This window comes from Aptenodytes forsteri, unplaced genomic scaffold, assembly GCF_000699145.1.
Source record: "Aptenodytes forsteri isolate BGI_AS27 unplaced genomic scaffold, ASM69914v1 Scaffold486, whole genome shotgun sequence".
NCBI lineage: Eukaryota > Metazoa > Chordata > Aves > Sphenisciformes > Spheniscidae > Aptenodytes > Aptenodytes forsteri.
The window spans coordinates 1,211,923-1,233,383 of NW_008795717.1; the positions used below are offsets into that span (position 1 = coordinate 1,211,923).

The following is a 21,461-nucleotide window of genomic DNA, read 5'->3' on the forward strand; positions in this document are numbered from 1 at the left end:
CTGATGCTTTATTATCGTCTGGGGACTCCAGAACAGCATAGCATGAATCAGTGTGTAAAAAAATAAATAATAAAAGCTCATATGTAGCACAAACAAACCAGAAACATAGCTTGCAAGAAACATTCATTTTGGTAGCGCTGCAATTAAATAATGGTTCTGAGGAATTCCACATACTAGGAAAAAAAAAGGAAAAAAGCACAATGTATGTAAAATCATATACGAAAAACTACTTAAAGGCAGTAGAGTGCAAGTACACAAACGTGTTTCTCCTGCTTTCACCCCTCCTCCCAAATACATACAAACACATACAAGCAAAGGAGGGACCAGACATATATTCTGATGTCTTCATGTCCAATTCCAAGTTTCATCTTTTGATCCTGTCACAAATATCCTCTTTGTTGCACCTCCTCCAGTGTCCTTTCTCCAAATGTAAGTTTAAAACATTTAGTGAAGGTCAAAGCATCTTCTACTAAACTGATATAAAAAATGGATGGGAAGGGCAGGGAAAGTGTTACAAATCTCCTCAGGATTCATGGTTGCCATAGGAGAGAAAGGCAGTGGGAGGAAAAGGGAAGACTTGAAATGTTCGTAATATTTTAGCTATCATTGATTTAGATAGTGTCATTGCAGCCTGAGATTTCTGTAGCCTACCATAACAAAGTCAATCTCTCATGAAAGATTACAGAGAGGCCACACAAGATCCTGGGGAAAATTCACTAAGATTAATCAGTAAAGAAACTCACCACTACATCTGCATTACTTAGCATAGTGGGGGGGGAATCTACTTTAGACTGAACCATTCTCTTGGATGGACACCCCCCCTTCATCCTATAGAGCCTTTCCATGCTTTACTAATTACAGAAGCTGTACTGGACTTGCACTCTGATCTATCACTATCAGAGGTCATCGATTTTCAACCCATTTCTGCCCCTCTGAAGTGCAGTTAGCAAGCAGTAATATTACATCTAAGGAAGAACATGAAGTTTTTCCTAAAGCTAATGCAACAAGTTAATGGAATAAAGACTCCCCAAACCTTCAAGGAATAGAATGGCCTCAACACAGGAAAAGAGAGAGGCTGTATGGGTTCAATCCAAAGGTCCACCCATCCCAGCATCCTGTCTCAGAGAATAATCAAAACTTACACTTACAGAGCAGCATAACAAAGCAAATACATACTGAAACTTTTCAAGAAGCCTTTTTCATTCTATGGCAATTTACAGTTCAGTGATTTGTGGTTCAGAAGGCAGTTCTATTTTCTAGTAAACTGCAGTGGAATTCCCTTCCACAGACTTACCCAGTCTTCCCAGTAACACATGTAAGCTTTTAACATCCACAACCATTTCCACAACTTACCACACACTGCTTGAAGAACCATCTGCTTTTGTTTGTTCTGCACCCATCACCTGTCAGTACCATTTATGAATGCCAACTTCTTCTATCAAAAAAGGTGTGCGGGGGGAAGAGCTGGTCACCTTATACATAATTTTATTGATTTTATGGATCTCTGTCACATACCCCTAAAATTAACACCTTCTGCAATAACAACAACAACAGAAAACCCAACCAAAAACCAAATCCTCAAACAAACTAAAATCCAAAAACAGCAAAGAAAAACTGTGGGAAAATTTCTTCTCTGTTGCTTTAAAGGTTTTAGCAAGGCTTTTTCAAGATTTTTTGCACATTGATAAGAGTTAACAAATGTTAACTTTTTATAAAAAGCAGCAGCAGTAAAACCGTAACTCTAACACTTGGAGCCTCATAGAAAAAAAAAAAAACCTTAGTAATTCTGAAACCCTAAGATGATAAATCTTCTCTGATGCCCTGCATAGATGTTACATGACAACCTGGAACAAACTCATTCTGCTGGCTCACATTGGTTTAAAAACAATGAAATGGAAATTGTCCCAGCAGACTTTGTGCCAGATCAGATATCTTCTGTCCTGCCACAGACGTTGTAACGTTGGCATAAACATTCTATCATGTGTTCTAGCCAGTTTGACAGAATTGCAGCAGTGAGCTCATGCCTCATCTAGATGAAAATTTCTACCACAAACTGATCCAGCACTGAACAGAACCATTATTAATGAATATGGAACCGTGGTCTGAGTAAGACTGAAGCACATGAAAAAATCTCAATGTTTTGGCAAGCATGAGAGTGAAGAATGCCTAACTTTCCTTTTGCAAAATACATTCAAGTCCAAGATGGTATCAGGGCTGAAGTGCTCAATCTGTTATAAATAAATCTCTAAGCATAGCTAAGACTCTTTTTCCCCTCTTTTCTCAGAGCTGGTATAACGTTAGGTGAATTACAGACTATAAATCTTGTTTTCAGGACAAAGAAATCCATGCTCCCTGAGGCTCTCCCAAGGAGTGCTTCAAAGCAACTCACCTTGCAGGACTGGAGTTACTTTGTCTCTGAAGGAGAACAGAGAGTTATGTGGTCTTCCAGCACAAGACTATGACTTCACATTGATTTGTTCAAAGTTATAAATAAATAAAGCAATTTCATAAGGCTAGAGAATATGTTGTGCCTAATATGATAAGTGCTGAAAATTATTTGCAATGGTAAGGATTCACTAAGGAAAGCTGTAATTCATCAAAAGAAAGGTAGATCTACCGGGCTATAGCAAAGGTAGATGGTGCTACTATGCACCAGGTAGTAGCCAAGTCTCCTGCTTCCAGACAAACTTCTGCCTTTTGATAGTAAACTGAACAAATACTAAACAATACTATTTTCTCAAAGACTGACAAAGAGGTAATAAATGTCAAATTTGTTCCATAAGTGTTATATAACAAAATAAACACAAGATTTTCAATGTGGGAGAGAAGAAAAATGGCATTTTTGTTTTCAATTAACAGTTTCAGCAGAACATACCAGAAAGAAAGGAAAATCTATCCCCTTGCTGGAACCCTAATAAAACAAGGGAGATATAAAGTATAGAGGATTTGTGGGACTACAAATAATTATATGTGAAATGAGATTTAGTTCTTTAAAATATGTTCTACTAGCATCTAAGCTGAGCAATGCAAAGAATGAAAGATAATTTTTTTTAACCTACAAACATTACTCCCAGTAAAAAGCTTCTTTTCCTGATGACCTAGGAATTGACTTATTTAACAAATCCTTACCATACATTCTCAGAAAGATGGACCTACTACATGGATATCATTTTCATTTTACACGCAGAAAAATGGAGGAAGAATAGCGAGTAACTTGCCAAAGGACAGAGAAGAAACAGAATTGTTTCTTAAAGCACAAATCAACCAATATCCCATTGCCCTTTTGGGCTATATCAGAATTTAAACACCTAGAAAAGTAGAGTAACTACATTCTATAACTCCACGGAATTAAAAATGCAGGTGCAATTACAAACCTCTATTTTGTCTGTTTTGGCATCTCCCCAGTATATTTTGCTTTCTGCATAATCCAATGCCAGTCCATTTGGCCAGCCAAGCGAGGTATTCACCAGCACAATTCTGTCTGAGCCATCTAATGCTGCCCTCTCGATCTTTGGGATTTCTCCCCAGTCGGTCCAGTACATGTACCTGCAAAGGAAACAAAAATCTTGAGAACTCTTATTAATCCAAACTTTCAATATTCACACAGCTTCTTCTGGACTACTGTTCCCTGAAACCACATTGCACACAGAAAAGTACATTTCTAAGCCAAATGTATTTCCTTACCTAAGTAAGGATGCCCAAACCATTCAGAAAGCATTGACATGTAAACACACTGTCCCTTTACACAAAACTCCTATATCAGTCTGCTCAGCAAGACAACATAACCGGTGCTATTAGCTACAATAAACAAACAGGTCAACACAGTCCCCAAAAATATTTTTAAACAGAAGAAGAAAACCTAAAGACACATAAGATGACTAGCCAGGCAGTCAAAGGGAAGCAGTAGTCCCTGTGCCCAGAGCCTTAGCTTTCAAAGAATCCCAGTATTTTCATTTCGAAGACTGAGAAGTTTATCATTGCATCTGCATACAGGTAGACAGTTCACATCTGCATACAGGTAAACAGAGGTATCTTCTTTACACGACTAATATTTAAAAAATGCTCATGAACAGCAGCTCACCCAACCATGGGATCCAGCACAATAGCTCTGGGTTCTTCCAGGTCTTCTGATATCAAGATTTTTCTCATGGTCCCATTAAGCCTTGTAACTTCAATACGGTCTGTGCCAGTGTCAGTCCAATACAGATTTCGGGCAACCCAGTCCACAGCAATGCCATCAGGATGTGCGATCTGTGCTGTGACAACAAACTGACTACCTGACCCATCGATGAATGAGCGGCGGATGGCCCTAACTTCATCATCAGTCCAATAGATGTATCCTTCCAGAGGATCAAAGTCAATGGCAATGGCATGACGGATGTCCTCCAGTGGCAAAACGATGTCTGTAAAATCTGGGGTGTCTAAGGAAATTCGCCTCAAATCTGTCCGGCGGGCTAGAAGCAGCAGTTCAGTGGCACCTACATGAACAAGGCAAAAACCACAGCCATCTTACAAACACTGTACAGTAAGCCTGTAAATAGTGAACCTGATTCTGCACCATTTGGTACAAGCTAGTCTAGCTACCTTGATTTCTGACCTAACCGAACTGATGGGCACCAACACAGAGTTCCACTCAAAGGCTTCAAATGTGAGGTTATTCTTCTGCAGAAAAAGTCAGGTGTTTACAGAGAAAATTCAGTGATCATTTTCTTGTCCAAAATATATTACGTTGGACATGTTTTCTATCCGTATCATTCCCTCCAAAGGTACTTAAATAGATACGCAGTGACTATGCTGCTATTTTATGCACATCAACAGATGGCCTGCGGCCTCTTAGATGAAAAATTAATTATATAAATAATTTACTTACTGTTTGCTGTTGTTGGTATAGGGGACAACCATGACAGACAAGCTGCATGTTTCAACTACACCCTTAGAAGGGGAAAAATGTAACTGGGAACTGTCAACTGGCCAGCAACCACGTGAAGCAGGAGGGCTGTCAGCTTCTCCCGTATTTGTTGAGAACAAGCTTTTTGAATACATGAAGATAAATAACAGCATGTCTTATAAAGTCATTTTGAGCTGAAGCGTACAAAAGCCTTGCTGGCTTTTAGGTCAAAAGTCAGAATCACAGTAACTAAGGTCAGCTTGCACTGCAGAAGATGTTTTCACATAGGGCAACACAAGCTGTTTAATGGTACACGTGCTGGGCATCTGATCAATGACAGATGTACTTACAGTCTATTCTAATTCATTCCGATTTCGTTTTCTATCCTATGTCACTAGATTTCAGTGTAATGAAGGAAAAACAATCACCACACCCCATTCCAATTAAATTGGCTTATCAGTTTGGAGTCTCAGGGAGGTAAGAGCAGCTCAGGCCTCAGGGAAGCTTGAGCTAAGGTGAAAAATGTGCGCATCCTAAATGCAGGGAAAGTGTGTTGCAGTGGCTCTCCTCAAACAGTGAGAGGAAAGGGTTTGGCAGGGACTGATGTAAGTGTGAGGACAGAAGGTATGTGGGGGGAAGGTGTAGGAAAATAAATGCATCAGGATTGCAGTGAAAAAGAGTCATCGCCAAGCCACATTCTGTCCATGTCTTGATCTTGATCTTATAGAGGTATAAATAAGGGCTAGAAGACTAAAAGAGCAACAACTAAAGCAAGTAGGTCGCTGATGAAAAAAGAATTTTCGTATCTGATGCCAAATTTATTTTTTAAAAAGTCAGTAATTGTTGTTGGTGCTAGATGAAACCTCACTGCATGCCAAACTTTGGAGAGATGCCAAAGCAGCCATTGCTTCATTTACAGCAAGTTTAACACATTAAAAACATCTAAGACACCTTCACAGCGCTGCGAGAAACAGCACCTTTCAACAACTGAAGTTGAGAATATTATTACAAGTGTTCCTGATTGGTAGTCCAGAATGGATTAATATCAGCTTTGGGATCCTCTGTCCTAAAACACCTTGTGTTCAGAAACACATGTAGACACTACTCAATTGTTCTTCTAGTGAATAACTCTCAGGCATTAATTAATATCAGGTAGGGGAAGCCTGTAATTACATGTCTATGCATCCTTCAAAATAATGTAAAGCATGTGACATAGTAAAACAGGCATGTTAGTAAGATTTTTTATAATTACAGAAGCAACTAATCTTGTCACAGCAGTGTATATGTACATCTGTATTTGTTGCTACTAAATATATCAAACAATTCAGCATCAAGATCCAAGCATTCAGCCGCATTATAGTCATATAAAGTATTAATACCTAACTAACCCCAACTATTTAGGTTCAAGTGAGAGAGAAATCTCTAGTACTTTCTTTCTTACCAACTTCATGATCATTTATCAACTTAACTTTTAAACAAAACTATGAAAATCATATTAAAAAACTCAAACAGTAATCCCTTTTTTGCATTATATAGTAAAATTAAAGTTGAGCAAACGCACTAACTTCAGATTTCTAAACAGTTAGAAAGCTCTATATAGTCTACCATATAACAAAAAAAGTGTAAGGCATAATTTAAAAATAATTTGTGTGATCTAGCTGAAGTTAACAGTCATTTTGAAGAACCAACACAAGGTCCCCAGAAAGACTCGGTTGAGTACAACCATGCCTTGGCTGAAACTCACCCTTAAAATTGACCAGCTGACCTTCCAATTCTTCTTAAAGACAACTCATTTCAACAGCTTCAGTATCCTGCTTTCAGGTCACAACACTGTTTAGTCAAATAACCCACTGTGTCTACACTTTAATTCAGCATCGGGAAGTGACTGGCTTTCAGCTAACCCATGTTGCACTCTGGATCCCTGAGCTAAGAATTTCACGGTCTTTATTCTGGGGGCTTGGCTAACATTCCAGCCTCCACTAAAACACTACCCCCCACCCCTCCAATCAAGCAATAAAAAGTTTAAAGCTTACTTTAGAGCTATTACCCACCCATTTGCAAACTGACACCTCAGCTGCTTAGTTAGATCACCAGTCATTCTGTTCAGGAAAAAGAAACTGATTAGCAGAGAAGCATCTCACCTCAAGATAGGTTGAGTGAAAGATCACTCTGAATGCCTTCAGAAGGCTTGTCCTGACACTAGCAAAAATAACAAATACAAAAGCTGGGCACATTTATGGACTGATCCCATTACCACATTGACAGCAGTCAAGAAAAAAAGGCGGTCTCTAAACTAAAACGAACAGTTTGCACTTGTGGCAAACACCAGCTGTACAAAGTTTACCTGGCTAGGCACTGATCACCACTCAGTCAGAAGACTGTTCAAGGTACTCAAGGTTGCCAGGACATAACAGAATCAATTAATTTTGTTCACTTCTATTCCGAAGACCAGTTACGATGCAAAAGCTAAAATGTGACAGCAGGATCTCCAGGCTTCTTCACTCTGCCTCTCCAAGAGAAACTCTGCCTCTAATGATGAGCATGATGGAGAACATCATGGGTATGGAATCATATTTCAAAAAAAGAATGAAAAGGCAGGAAAAGACAATGCAGGTTGCATGCCAGCATAACTTTTTTTTCTTTCCAATTTATCAGCACTTACTGGGAGACTGGAATGAGCCATAAACATATAAAACACCTCAAACCCCAGCTGGCTCAAACGCTTTCAAAAGGTGCATCAAGGCTGCAACCAGAGCTCTGACCTCAGCATGCATATGCAGACCTGAGGCAGTTTTTCCTCTAGACACCTCGGACTGCACATGCAAGGATGAAGTGGCCTAGACGCAGGGGACTTGAGGCAGAGTTAACTGCCCACGCTGCTGTCTTCTCTCCAACTACTGGCGATCTCTATTGCACCCAACACAAGCATCTCAAATACAGTGCTGGGTTTGAGGGCACTGACCAGCAGGTGTGGTGGGGTGTGTGCTCATAGTGTTCAGACTATGGTGTGCAAAGTTCCCATGCAAATGCTTGCAAGCAGAGTATGCATACGGCTGTCCCGTATTTAAAGTCAGGTCCTTCTGCTTATCCCCCTCGCTGATCTCCCACACAAACCTAAGTGATCTTCACAACCCACAACTTATTTTTAAAAAAACCCTCCCAAACTATTCAAACTGGGGACTAAGTTCAAGATTATTTTTAGCAGTGCCTCAAGTCATGGGGTATTCAGGACAGTTAGCAATTTTTCTAAAATCAAGTCCCTTACTTAAGATGTCTAAATATGGACATAAAAGCTTTACTCCAGACTCTTATTTTTGAGAGCTTTAGCCTACTTTTATTAAGCATTTTGAAAGCTGGGATTACAAGCTCATGGATGGTGCATTACATTAGTCCTGGAACTAATACTTTCCTCAAAAAGTCACTATTAAAAATCAAAATAATTTAAATTTATGTGCTAGCTGAAGTTAAGGGAAGGCGGAGAAAAGGGGAAACAGAGCAAGCATGCAGATATATGCAACGGCGTAGCTTTAAAGTCCAATGTCTAATGCCCTGCTAACCTTTACAATTAATTACATCTTCTCAATGAAATATAGACCTCAGTCATTTTTAAGTTATTGAACTTAAAAACCATCAGCGGTTGCTGAGGCTAATACAGCTACACAGACACACGCTCAGGAATTCATACATAGGAAGTGCTAGACCTAGGACATGTATAATGCATTCTCTGTATCTGAGAAATCAAGATTATTAATACATCCTCAATACAATTACCACGCATTTGACTAAAATATTTCCTTCCTAAATGTCTTTCCCCAGTTGTAAAGTCACTATTGTCAGAGAGCCCCTGACACTACAGTACAAACAAGATTTTTTTCATCTAGACAAGCTCAACCTTAAAACTACAAAGGCAAAAGGATATGTATCTGAAATTAATCATGTATTTTTTTCTTTCCTTTAAAAGCAATGAAAGAAATAGGGTGTTAAATTAACATCTTGATCTGTGCAGTCAAATCAGGATTCTGGCTATTTCTGACAAAGCAAATTTCCCACTGGGCAGCCCTAAATTGCAAAAGGAAGTGCAAATTTCTGATTACTGCCTCCAGGCCTACAAAGGAAATAGGATGTGAGCGTCCATGGGCGAAATAAAGACAGTTTTCCTGGAAGAGAACAGAATGGCCAAAGCAAGGCTGAAATGGAAGTCTGAAGCAGTGCTTTTTGTTCATGAGGAAACTCACATCTCCTTGCTCAGCTGAAGTCACCATTGTTTTTCTCGGTATAAACCACACATCCATATTGGTAGTAGCAAATGCGGGAAAATAAGTAAAATTCACTACAGGCGAAGACAGAAGCTGAGCACGTGGACAGAGAGATCTTCGAGCACTAATAAGAATGTAACTCCAATGACAAACTCGTAAGACAAACCTAAATTTTCTTATAAAAATGACTATCAAACAGGTCATTTAAACGTAGCACTGCCAAACTCAGAACAGCAGTGCCTGTAATACTGAAAAAGAGAAATCCCAGTACGTCCTGCAGAAGACGTACCAAGATACCAAGAATATGACGACAGGAGGTAAAAGCTCCCTGGTAGAAGTGCCTGGGTGCTCAGACAGAACTCTGCTTCAGACGTTACTGACCAAGGAATAGCTGGCCATGAAAACTGCTTATTCTGCCTCTCTTTTCTTTGAGGGACAGGGATTTACAAACTTTCACCTAGACAACGGGGGAGCTAAGAGCTTGCTACAAGCCCATATCTCAGTTAAATAACTGTTTTGTGTTGTAAGAGGAATAGAAATCAAGACATGAACAACCAGCCAGTATTATCAGTTATTAGAAAAATAGCTAATTTTATTCCAAGTTATCACCCTTTCCTGAAACCCTATGGAGAAGTGTTTCTACAGGGAAGATGGGGGGTATTATATTCATAGCTCTCACAAGAAATAGTAAAACTCCTCCAAGGTGTGATGAAAAAAAATACAAAAAACAGAGAAACTAATACTGGGAGAAAGAGGAGGGAGGAAAAGATTTCCTATAAACCAAGATTATTCAAAAATGCTAGGTTGTCATGGAAACTGCTCAGGGAGGGTCAGCCAGCCTCACCTTTGGCTGCAAGGATCATCTGTCAATGCCAAAGCACTGCAAACACCACAAACATGCACTCAAAATTCACCCGTCAAAATCTTTCCAGTCCAGGCCGGTGCTCTCATCAGCACAGCATGAAATGAAGTTCTCTCCTCAAAGAGGCTCCTTTCAGCATGAAACAATTCAGTTTAGGAACCAGTCTGATTTTAGTCTGCTGCTAGAAGACAAAACACTCTTAAAGAGAAACTCTTAGCCTCATTTTTCACCTTTCTTCACCTGTAAGTCATTCCCCCTCCTTCCTTTCCCAAAAGTCATATATATGTTCTAATTGCAAATGGAAATTTAATCACTTGGTGTTTCAGCCTGTTGTGGCATAATAGATATATACTGAAACAATCCAAGGTAAAAAATGTTCAGTTCTCAGGGTTCAGCTCTACTTTCACGGCAGACAGAGTAAATGCGCAAGTGCAAAGGGAAAAAAAACCCAAGAAACTACAACCAACCCCCCCACCCCACACACCTGAAAAAGAGAAAATAACTTTACTTCCCCAGGGTCACCGAGCAGCCTAACAAAGGAAGTCAACACACAAACATGTACAGATTTACATCTCAAAGTCTGGTCTGTGGCTAGTCTGGCTCTGCTCGACTGCCATTCTCTCCTCCCTTTCCCGAATCAATAATTGCAGCCTTCGCAACTATGAGAAGAAATTCCAGTGAATCTCTGCCTTGAAGGGCTCTGGAAAGTTGTAGGTCACTCACAAAAGCCCTAAGCCTACCACCCGCACCTCTCTTCAGTGAGAGGAGTGAAAAAACAGTAAAAAATATTTCATTATTTCGGGGTAAACTCAGCTCTAAATGCTGAACCTGAAGCTTCCTCACGCACCTCCCAGAAGTTAGCTCTGCACGGGGTCATCGAAGTTAAGTGAAACCAATGGATCAGATGCATAGTTTAAGTAGGTTGTTTCACTTGGGTTATGTGCTAACTCGTTTCTAAGTCCAAGAAGCAGTGGTATGCAACACTCACTGAGCTAAATAAACACAGACTCAATTTTCTCCTACCCTCCCCACCCATTTTTCTTCTTGAAAAGGGAGGGGCAGAGTGTTTTGGAAAGATGCAATAGCAGAATGGTGGTTAAAAATGCAACGTTATACTAACAAGCATAAGATAAATAAATGTTCTCGTATAAAGTTTTTTTGCATACTGAGGGACAACATGCTATAGTAAATTGGTTAACAAAATTTCTGATAAAATGGGAGCTATATTTTGTGAGCCAAATATACTTTATGGCTGATTGGGAACATAAAATTTGGCTTTTCATGTGTTCAGGGACTGGGAAAAAAGAGCAACAGCTATAAATTCTGAGACATAAGGAATGGGTGAAAAAGTAAACTGATGATTTTGAGTATCCTTGCATGAGAAGTTAAAGTCCTTTTAATAAGATTTTGGTTTTTTAACACCATTCCTCTACTTGCCTTTGGTAATTTACTTTGATACACTAGAAAGGTGCCGTTCAGCACTTCAGCACAGTGCAATTAACCTGTGTGGTAGGTTGCGTCCATAATGACATGGGGCTGAACCTGAACAGGGAAGTATCACTTCTGTGATACAACGACCTGTTCCTTGGAACACAGCACATGGGGAGCAAAAAGATACAGCCCCTCCTGCCTGAAGTCCCTGGCCCTTTTCCTATCAGCAGTAAGTCGAAGGGAAGCAATTTCTCTGTCTTGATCTCTCCAGAGCTTGTTCCAACAGTTGTCCTTAGTACTTCAGCCTCTGCTGCCTTACCTTTCTACCTCTGCTTGGCAAGTGACCAAACCTTCGCCACTCCCCGTCCCCCACAGGGACTTTTTGTGCAGCTCTGCTTTTGGAAACACGCCTGTACTGGGTAACAACTGCTTTAGCTATCTGCTGCCACAAAGGAGTTTATCCATGCGTATCAAGTATTTTTAAAAAAGCATGTGAATTTGTGTCACATTCAGACTAAGTATGACCAACCTGGAGCAGTATTATTAAAGCTTGTTCCTTGTACTGGCAGAAATGGAAGAAAAACATCCTGTGCATGTGTTGGTAAGTTCTTACAAACAATCCTGCAAGGCTAATTTGGGAGCTGCTTTTGAGTTTTTCATATAAAAGCAGCAATTTATTTTAACAAGGTTCACACAGCCGCAAATAGCCACACAAAAATAATCAGCAGAGAGCATAAAATAGCATGAAATTAAAGAAAACACTGAACAGTAGCTGACAAGCCTAGAAGAATTTTTAAAATATAAAATGACAATTTAACAAAAATTATTTCTGTATACATTTTATTTAGCCTATTTACAGTAAATTCTGCTGTATCTTTCTGTTTCTTCCTCCATTTACCTTTGTCATAGAGACATGATCTGCATAAAATGTACGGTTATTTATGAGCGAGCTAATTATCTCCCAGTGTTTATTTTGATCCTGTTAATGTACTACAGCAACCACAGCACAATGTCACAAGACCTATACTTACAAAATATAACAACTTAAAATCATATGCATTAGCCCACAATGAGACACTTACTAAAAGCAGTTTGGGGTGAGAGCTAGCAGCCCCAAGTCTCGATCACATCTTGGGTTTTAAGGCTGAAACACTTTAAACACCTCTAAAAACCATGCCATTCTTTTCAGTTCCTATACACAGATGCAGGTGCCTAACTTTATGCATGTGAACTGAAAGAGATTCCAGGTGTATGCGTGTATAATAAACAGACAACAGATCTTAAAAGAAAAAAAAAAAAAAAATTGTTTTCATCATACAATCCTATTAGCCAAATACTAATTCATGAAAAATAATGTTAGAAACATTTTAGAGACAACAGAGGAGGTAGGTATCATTTTCTCTAAGAAAAGGGAACAACAGAGCCCCCCAAAAACTTGCAGGGAATTAGTGACAGAGACAGAATTGCAACCTAAATTTTATAACTGGAGGTAACCTGCTCTTCAGCCATAAGCCTCTTTCTTTTTTGAAAAGTAAAGGGAGTTTTCCAATCACTTTTATTTGTACTGCAAAAGCATGCATGATTTCACAATTTGCCACCCCTAATATGCATTATATAGTGAAGCTGGAAGAACCCCTTTCCCTCCAAAAACTACTTTGTGCTTAATCTAAAAGGATTTTTAAAAACAAAGCCTACCATCTTTGCAGGTCTTTCCATTCTCAAGAAGTTTCACACCAGTGGGACATGCACACTGATAAGAGGGCTTGGTAGGAGACATCAAACACAAGTGGGAGCAGCCACCATTATTAATTCCACATGGGTTTGTAGCTGTTAAACATAAATCACACAGATTAATGCTTCTGAAAACGAATGACCTCATCTCATGTGTTAAGACACATACGGCGTTTGAGTGGTAGAATCGGTGGCAGCAACACAGATTAAAGAAGGAAATGATAAACACAGAACGAGGAAAAATTAATTCCAAGTGTTGAGTAGTGGGGTATTTATGGTACCAAAATGCATGGATGTTGAACGTTTCCTTTCTTGGGGATGCAGCACTTAGCTCTAAACAAGAGCCTTGTTTCAGCTCTGCCCTTCTCATTTTCACAAACTATTCAGCATGTCAGTGCTGAATGTGTAGTAGGTTGTATTTATAAAAACAAAATGCAAACACAGTAAATTAACACAATGATTTAAGACAGTGGTTATTACACAGAGCTAGTCTTGCTTAATATCATCTGCCAAATTAACACTACTTTCCATTCAGGAACTACTACTTGGAAAAAATAAAAATACCATGTTGCCTAAAGTTATGGCACATGAAACAGAAAAAGGAATATGACAACAGGATAAATGTGGCAGGCAGAAAAAAAGCAAGAGATTTTTTTTTTGCACTTAAAAAAACAACGTAGAGAATATTTGGTTTCTCTTTGGGTCTTTTCCCAATCTCTACATTGGAAAAATTGCATCATGACACAAGCGAAGCCACCCACCACCATACAGAAAGACTAATTAAGATTTTTGCAAATCAGTTCCAACTTGCAGTTAAAAAAAGAAAGCAAGACAGCTTACCATTTGGCTGCCTCTTTTGGCTGAAAGCATGGATATCCATGGGAGAGAAGATGTTGGAATGTATTTCACGCAGGTCCTCCCCGGAGTACTTGCTGCAGGCCAAGATCGAATGCGTGTTCCAGTCAGTCCAGTACAACGTGTCCCCAAACAGTGTCAAAGCAAAAGGATGTGGAAGGGAGCCTTTAACCACTGCTTGCCTAATAGAGTACAGGGAAGAAAATGAATGCTCAAACACAATTCATGCTACGGTTTTGCTTGAACATAGCTTTTGTGAAAAGAAGTTTTACAGTGCATGTACTGTTGATCAAAACTTTCTACTTATTTATGGGGAACAAATATAGTGCACCCAGTTTGGGGAATGATATGGGGGAAAACACAGGAGTCCTATTTTCCAGGCTGCCTACTGATGCTGAGATGGCCAAGAGATGCCAGCCGAAATCCTTACTTAGGTCTGTGGCTATTTCTTAGCACCCTTTTAACACTCAATACCTGTGGGGCTCTATGTCACCATGTGCTAGTGGGGAGAATGCCAGCTGATTTTATGCAAGTTTGACTGCTACCTGCTGATTTATGATCTCCATCATTTTCAGCCTCAGCAGATTTCAAACCGAGACAGCATTTGGTCCATCCATCTCTTCCAGTTTTGCTCTTTTGAGCCACCAGAAAAATACTCTACTGGAAAATAGTTTCACTATAAAGAAATCCTTAAAGTTACTTTTCATGATTCATTATTATGATAATTATTAAGCTATTATTTTTATTATAAGCAGCACCATTAAACAGAGTTCTACTGATCTTCTGCCATGGTAATGGTATCATTCCTGAGCAAACTGGGTCACCACCTGTCTCCAGGTTCATAAACAAAATTAAAGAGTATACCCATATATTTTATGTATATATACAAACACATGCTCATTAGCCATCACAAAAATGCAGTACAAACATTACTGAAGACAGTTTTTCCAGGTTCTTGTGATGTAGAAACTAATAATCTGTTCCCAGGTTTTTCAGAACTGGAATTAAGTAGCTCAATTCTTATGGATATTTTATTCAGAATCATAGAAAAACTTAGGATGGAGAGGACCCTGAAGGTCACCTGGACCAACACCCTGCTCAAAGCAGGGCCACACAGGTACTGCTTCTTCCCACCTCCTTTCTTGTTAACCGCGTGGGTGCACATGCGTTCCTATGTACGCAAGCTCCCACTGAACAGTGGAGGTAGCCATCCCTCTCCTGGACTGAAAGCATAAGGGACTGACACACAGCTCTACTACTCCTTCAAGTATAGGGTACAATATGAACACCAGCCTCCCCATTTTCTTCTTGCAGGGAAGAGAGTCATTATCTGTATATTTACTGAGAAAACACCCCCACGCTGTATGCATCACTTTTGCAAAGAAGTCAGTAACTGAAGTGGTTTAGTAGAGGACAAAAATACTCTTATTTTCCAAATATTTTCTGTTAAAATATAACAGAAGAGTATATTAAAGCAAGAAACTTGAAGGTGTCTTCTGCCAATGATTCTGAGTACAAAGAGACTGCAGTCATTACCGCTCTTTCACCTTAGCTTCTGGGAAAAGATGCATTATCTTTAAAGCTTCTATTTTTTTCTGTTCTCAAGAAAAACACATACATTCCCTTACTTGTCACTCTAGTGTTCCAATTCTACACTGAACAAAATTTTCTATTTCTTGATATTTTGCACTCAAAAGTAGGACATACTATCTTTTCTTTCTTATCTCTGTCTGGAGTCAGGTATGTATTTGCTTCTAATTAAATGCACCAACTAAGCATCTTACAGAAGACTATTGTAATATAATTTACAGCTGAAACCTACCAGCCAAACAGTGAAGCCAGAATGACACAATACGCTCCCGTACCAAGAATAAAGGCATTCTAATTCTGTAAACGTTTTTACCAACCTCAATGCAAACCCTAAATGCCTTCAGATTTGCATAATTTTAGTTTATAGCAGGCTTGGAGACTGTCTTTATGACAAATTTATGACATTTGTCATGTGGGACAGAAGCACTAAAAGTCCAAAGCTCTCACCATGACCAAACCTGCACCAAAGACAGCATTCCCATGCACAAGGGAAGCCACATTTTTCTGAAGCGTTATGACTATCTTGCAATTCACTTAAAAAAAAAAAAACAGAGGATTTTTAAATGTCATTAGTACCCACCATTTCTAGTGGGAATAAATCTTTGAGTACAATAGACACTGCTAGACATGCCCAACTTTTGGACAACCATCTATTCATATGACAATGCATAAGGTGAACTGTGACCCTTATTTAAACCAGCCCTTATCTGGAGAGATTCAGGAGCACTTCATTTGACTGCACCATCAGCCACAGCCTTGAAGTGATTACTCTTAAACTTGTATAATTTTTCTCAGCAGATATAAGGTACTGTCACATGAAAATGGCTTTGAGCCCAAATACAACAGCATATATTTCTTGCATCTCATTAAGATGAGTATTACCAGTAACATGTACTCCATATCCCTTGTTTCCAGCAAGCCATCACAAGGTGATGGCTCTCTTCCAATCAGCAAAATCAGCAGGGCTTTTTTCCCCTCCGAACACCCTCCGCAGGCCACGCTGTCAGCCTTGCTGAACGGCAGCCACACGAAGTGTGTCAGCACAGAAGCAGTGGCTGAGCTGCACTAAATGAGCCTCCACAGCCTAAGGGGGGGCTGGAGAGCCAAGGTGCTAAAAAACAGGAAAAGGAAGGGGAGAGGGAGCAAGAAATGTCCTTCTGATGGCTGCCGTGAAGCAGTTATGCTTTAACGCGATCTACGTTAGGAACTGCAGAGCTCTGATTCTGGCAGGTGAGAAGAGGGGTCCCAACTTCTGCCTCGATCGGTTATTTATTAAATACAACCAGGTGAATGAAGGGGACCAGAACATCACCCGCAGTACTCAACTGCTGCGCGTGGCTGACAGGAGCAGGCACTTCCCATCTACAGGGTGTTTCACAAGCACCCACGCGGGGCCGGGGAGCAGCCAGGTCTCCACGTTTCTGGACTTGCTAATGAAGCCACTGACCCGGGTACCAGGTACAGCGCTGCAGGTGTAATTGGACTGACATGACCTGACAGCTCTTTGGTGGCAACTACCTTCAGCCTCTACATTATCAGCCCAGGCTTGATTGGAACAAGCGATACGACAGCAAAAAGCACTACATCCTATTATCTTTCACTAAGCTCTTCAGTTCCTTCAAACTGCTGTACTCGTATCATTAGTCTCGTTAAAAAGAGACACCAGAGATGATGAGAAAGTGAGAGATGAGGATAAGGAGTAACGTTATTCATTCAGGAGACATCTCTAGGGCTTCAGCAACATGCAAATCAGCTACATATTAGATGGCACTAAACTCACACTAACTTTAAAATCTTCCCTGTGCCAGGCATATAATCACACAAATTTGCCTTAAAGATCTTGATGGCGATTGACATTTAAAACATCACCATCTCTACTCTGTTTAGCTGGCTGGGAAGGAAATGCAGAAGGGGACAGCAGAGAAGGAAGGTGGGAAGAGAAAGAGAGAGAAAACAAGCAGTCTCCACAGAAATTAAAATTCCATCTGTGCTGTGTATCGTGATTTCCTAAATACAACTATTTATAGTATCATCATGGTAATCAGAGATGCAATTACAGTAAGAACTTGTTACAGTAAAGAGTTTTCTACTGCCTGAAGAAAACGTAGATCCAATTTAAATACATTCACCTTTGTTCTATTCTTATTCTGTTAAAGAGGTCTGTGAAATACTTTGTGAAGATAAAGGAAACAAATAAACAAGTTAAAGCAGGCATTACAAAAGGGGCTACTGAACTCTGAAATGGCATACATACATGAAAATTCATAGACAATCTATCCAATTTTATACTAACACTGACAAAAAAGCTCCTGCTTCAGGATAATATGCATTTCAGACAAAGACTAAACTCACTTGAAATAAAAATTAACAGTAAAAATGACCAAAAAAGATTAACTTTAAATTCATATCCTTTATCACAACCAGGATTTCCTCAGTCTGCCTTTACTACTTTTTTTAAACTAATACTAGCATTCAAATCCAAAGCTAGATTATAGCCATGAAATTTAAGAATTCTTCACACCAAAAGAAAGCCACCAAAAATCAAGATAATATAAATTTAAAATATCAGAATTATTATTTTTCCCTAGAATTTTAACAGATAATGTTTAATATCCAAGCATAATAGCATTTCTCCATAAAAATAAACAAGCAAACACTTTCCATTAACCAAATCCCTTCTATTCTGGCTGCATTACAGTTCTCTAATTTCAAAAACTGATCAGAACACCTGCAGAAAACCTGGGGTACTTTAGACATCCTGGCCTGTACGTCTCTAAACCATGAACATTCCAGCTTCACAGTAGCAAAACTCCTTTCCGGTGACCGCTGAAGCTGCCTGTGCTCAATCTCCAGGGCAGGGTGCAAGAATTTTCACATTTATGTTTCAAACCATTTCTCCAGTGTCCCTCTGGAGGATCCTGTACCTATTACCATCTCCTAGGCTATCAGAAAGGGGGGGAGAGAGAATCTACTGCTGTATCAGTCTTTGCAATCCCATTTCAAATACAGCTGTGAAGACTGGGAAAAAACGAAGGTAATTCATCTTAATACTTCATACTTAATACTACAGCAAAATTTACCATGTTGGCATCCAATGACAATACAGTATTAAGAGCTGGAAATTCATACCAACTAGCAGTGAAAGCTTTCTGATTAGTCTATATATTGTTGAAAAAGTCTTTAAGGGATACTCATGTCTGCATTTACTGTAATTTATTTTCCTTCTTATGCTATACCAGATCAATTTTCAGCTAAAGATACCTGGGGGCTACATTCTTATCAGGCCTTTTTTTTTTCCCCCTCTTGGTATAAGAAAAACAAACCAGAAAGTTGTTATGCTGCAATTACCATTACATCTTCCTTCATGAAGGATTAAAAATGTAAAGACCCGTCTTCTGAACCTTGCTTTTAGTGCTCATCATGTTAAAGAAAGCATATAACAGACAGGCTTGCATGAGGCAAATTATAATATTTTACACAAAATATTTCTCTCCATCTATAGATTACTTAATGTCTAAGCATTCAAGAAATTGCAAGAATTTACTGCTTTGACTTGTGACAATTGGAAATATTAGCAAGTGGCCGAATACAGCACGAATCCTGCACACCATCAGATGAAGCAGGATGAAAGACCAACGGACAACCGTATAACACCACACCAAGGATGCCACAAGGAGGGCAGGGAGCTCCAGTTCCCTCAGAAGCTTACAAGGTTCCCTCTCCTGCCAATCTAACAAAAACATTTGCAAACCAAACTTGGAAAACTAAGCTGGATTTTTACCATGAATGCTTGTTCAAATATTCCTATCTATAACTACTCCTAAAAAGCCTGGTTCTAATTACCTGAGAAAGTAAACAGGAAACATGACTTGTGGGATATAATACAGTCTTTTAAAACCAAAATATTTCCTCTTTTGCCACTTCTTTAAGCCACAATTGCCATGTGTTTCCAGAAAGTATATGTAACAAATAGCAGGTCTAGCAATGACATTTCAAATCCCACCTTCAATGAAAGTCTGAAAAAGTCAATCAGAAGTAAAACCGTAGCTGAGAAATGAAGTCATTCAGCGGGTCATTTTTCAGGCAAACACCATTGTGACACACACTGTAGATGAAAGGCCTCTGGCAAGAGGGGAGGAGACTGGGAAGCCAGCAGGAGGAGGTGATGGGGTTTAGAAGGAAGGTGCACCAGTAGATCCACTGACTGCAGAGTGGTCTATGTGCTTCCTAACCCGAAGCTGCTCTTCCTTTGCTTTCAGCAGGGCTGTGATCCTGAACTAATTCTGCATTTGCCATCTCAGGTCTTGGAAGCGGTACCGATGAGCTCTCCATTGATCCACCTGGGGTAATCACCCTGTCCTTATTTAAAGTCTACAAATACACAGAGACCTGTGACCTAGTGACTCTAGCTATATACACAGTGTATGTGTATCACACACAGTCAACTACTTGAAGCTCCACCTTTCCAGCATTTAATTTCAGAAGCACCTTGGGAAAGAACCAAGAAATTCACCCTAGGTCTGTGTCCAAATAATCTAATTAATTCTGCTTATGCAGGCTTCTCTAGCTGTTTTAATTAGGGCACTATTCGTCTTCTGCACTGGCCTGTAATGTGTTGGTGAGGTACTGAAACAGGGTTTTCACCATAGACTGGTTCTTCTTCACTGCTTGAGGGTATTAAGCATTTTTATCTCACAGAAATATACACAAAGATATACACAGAATGCAATATTTTATACCTTGCACGTAATGTCATATATTGTACATAATAGACGCAACTAATGAAAAAGAAACTCTTCTAAATGCAGGGACACAGTATTTTTAGTGTTTCATCAAATCTGCAACTAATCATCTGGCAGACAGACATGAGCTGATGCCTGAAAACAGAAACTAGAAAAATCAATGCTCGAGTGCAAACTTAAGACGTTCACCTCCTCGCAAGAGCTTCCCAGCTTTCTGACAGTTGCTGAAAGTATGTTTTCTTACAGTGGCCTCAAAACCCATCTCATTAGCACAAACACTTCCTGGGGGACCTTGTAAGTGCATTTCCCTTCAGCCAGTAACGTGTTAACTTATTAATTAGAACTGCTGCTGCAGGGTAAAGGAAGAGAAAATTAATTCAAGAGCTGCCTTAGCAGGCCAACCTATCTCGGGTACTCTACTCACAGGAGAGCTGTCTGCAATCCAGTTTTGTTTAATTAGTCCCACAAAAAGCAACTGTTCGCTCTGATAAGAGCAGGGCGAGAGCTGCAAAAAACAAAACCATCTCTTCTATGCACCAATTTAATTTTTTAATTATTACATTCTGACATGAAAAACTGTTCGTTCCTTTCTCTCGCTGGCAAACCAAGGGCATTAGTCATCAACTTCTGTGCTCTTCCTCTTTATTCTAATGAGCCCATCACTGGAGTAGCTAGGGCTAATAAGTCCCAGGGCTAGCAGGTAACGAACGATACATCATCCCCGTAAAATTTGCTGTAGAGGTTTTCTCATGAATTTATGACTCTGCCACATATTTACTGAGTGCTACTGCCTGTGCTGTCATGCTGCTTGCTAGTTTTGATCCAGAGGCTCACTGACTCCAAAGGGAGCTTATTTAGGTCCTGTCCGAAGAGGTGACCAAAAAAAAAAAAAGCTTCCTTTGTTTCTCCCCCTGCATATTCCTCCCACCTGCCTACTGTAATCTTCCACTATCCAGACCCCTGCAAGCAAGAAGCGAAGCATCCATGCATATCAATGTCCTTCTCTGACATATAAATCTTTAAATTTTAATTATTGTGTAGTGCCAGGTGTAGAGATGTGATAGTCAGACTACAGGAATAAAAAGACAAAAAAGTTATGGATTTCT

At 39.6% G+C, this 21,461-nt stretch overlaps 1 protein-coding gene across 1 annotated transcript in view; it reads right to left on the reverse strand.

Moving 5' to 3' along the window:
• The window catches only part of LRP6 (LDL receptor related protein 6), a 113,260-nt gene that overhangs the window by 45,694 nt on the left and 46,105 nt on the right, over positions 1-21,461 (reverse strand). Inside the window, exons 3-6 of the mRNA XM_009283542.2 lie at positions 14,009-14,205; positions 13,133-13,264; positions 4,082-4,478; positions 3,375-3,546 (exon numbers count right to left, since the gene is read on the reverse strand). Of these exons, the coding sequence (XP_009281817.1) occupies positions 3,375-3,546; positions 4,082-4,478; positions 13,133-13,264; positions 14,009-14,205 (898 nt within the window). The remainder of the gene's footprint in view (positions 1-3,374; positions 3,547-4,081; positions 4,479-13,132; positions 13,265-14,008; positions 14,206-21,461) is intronic.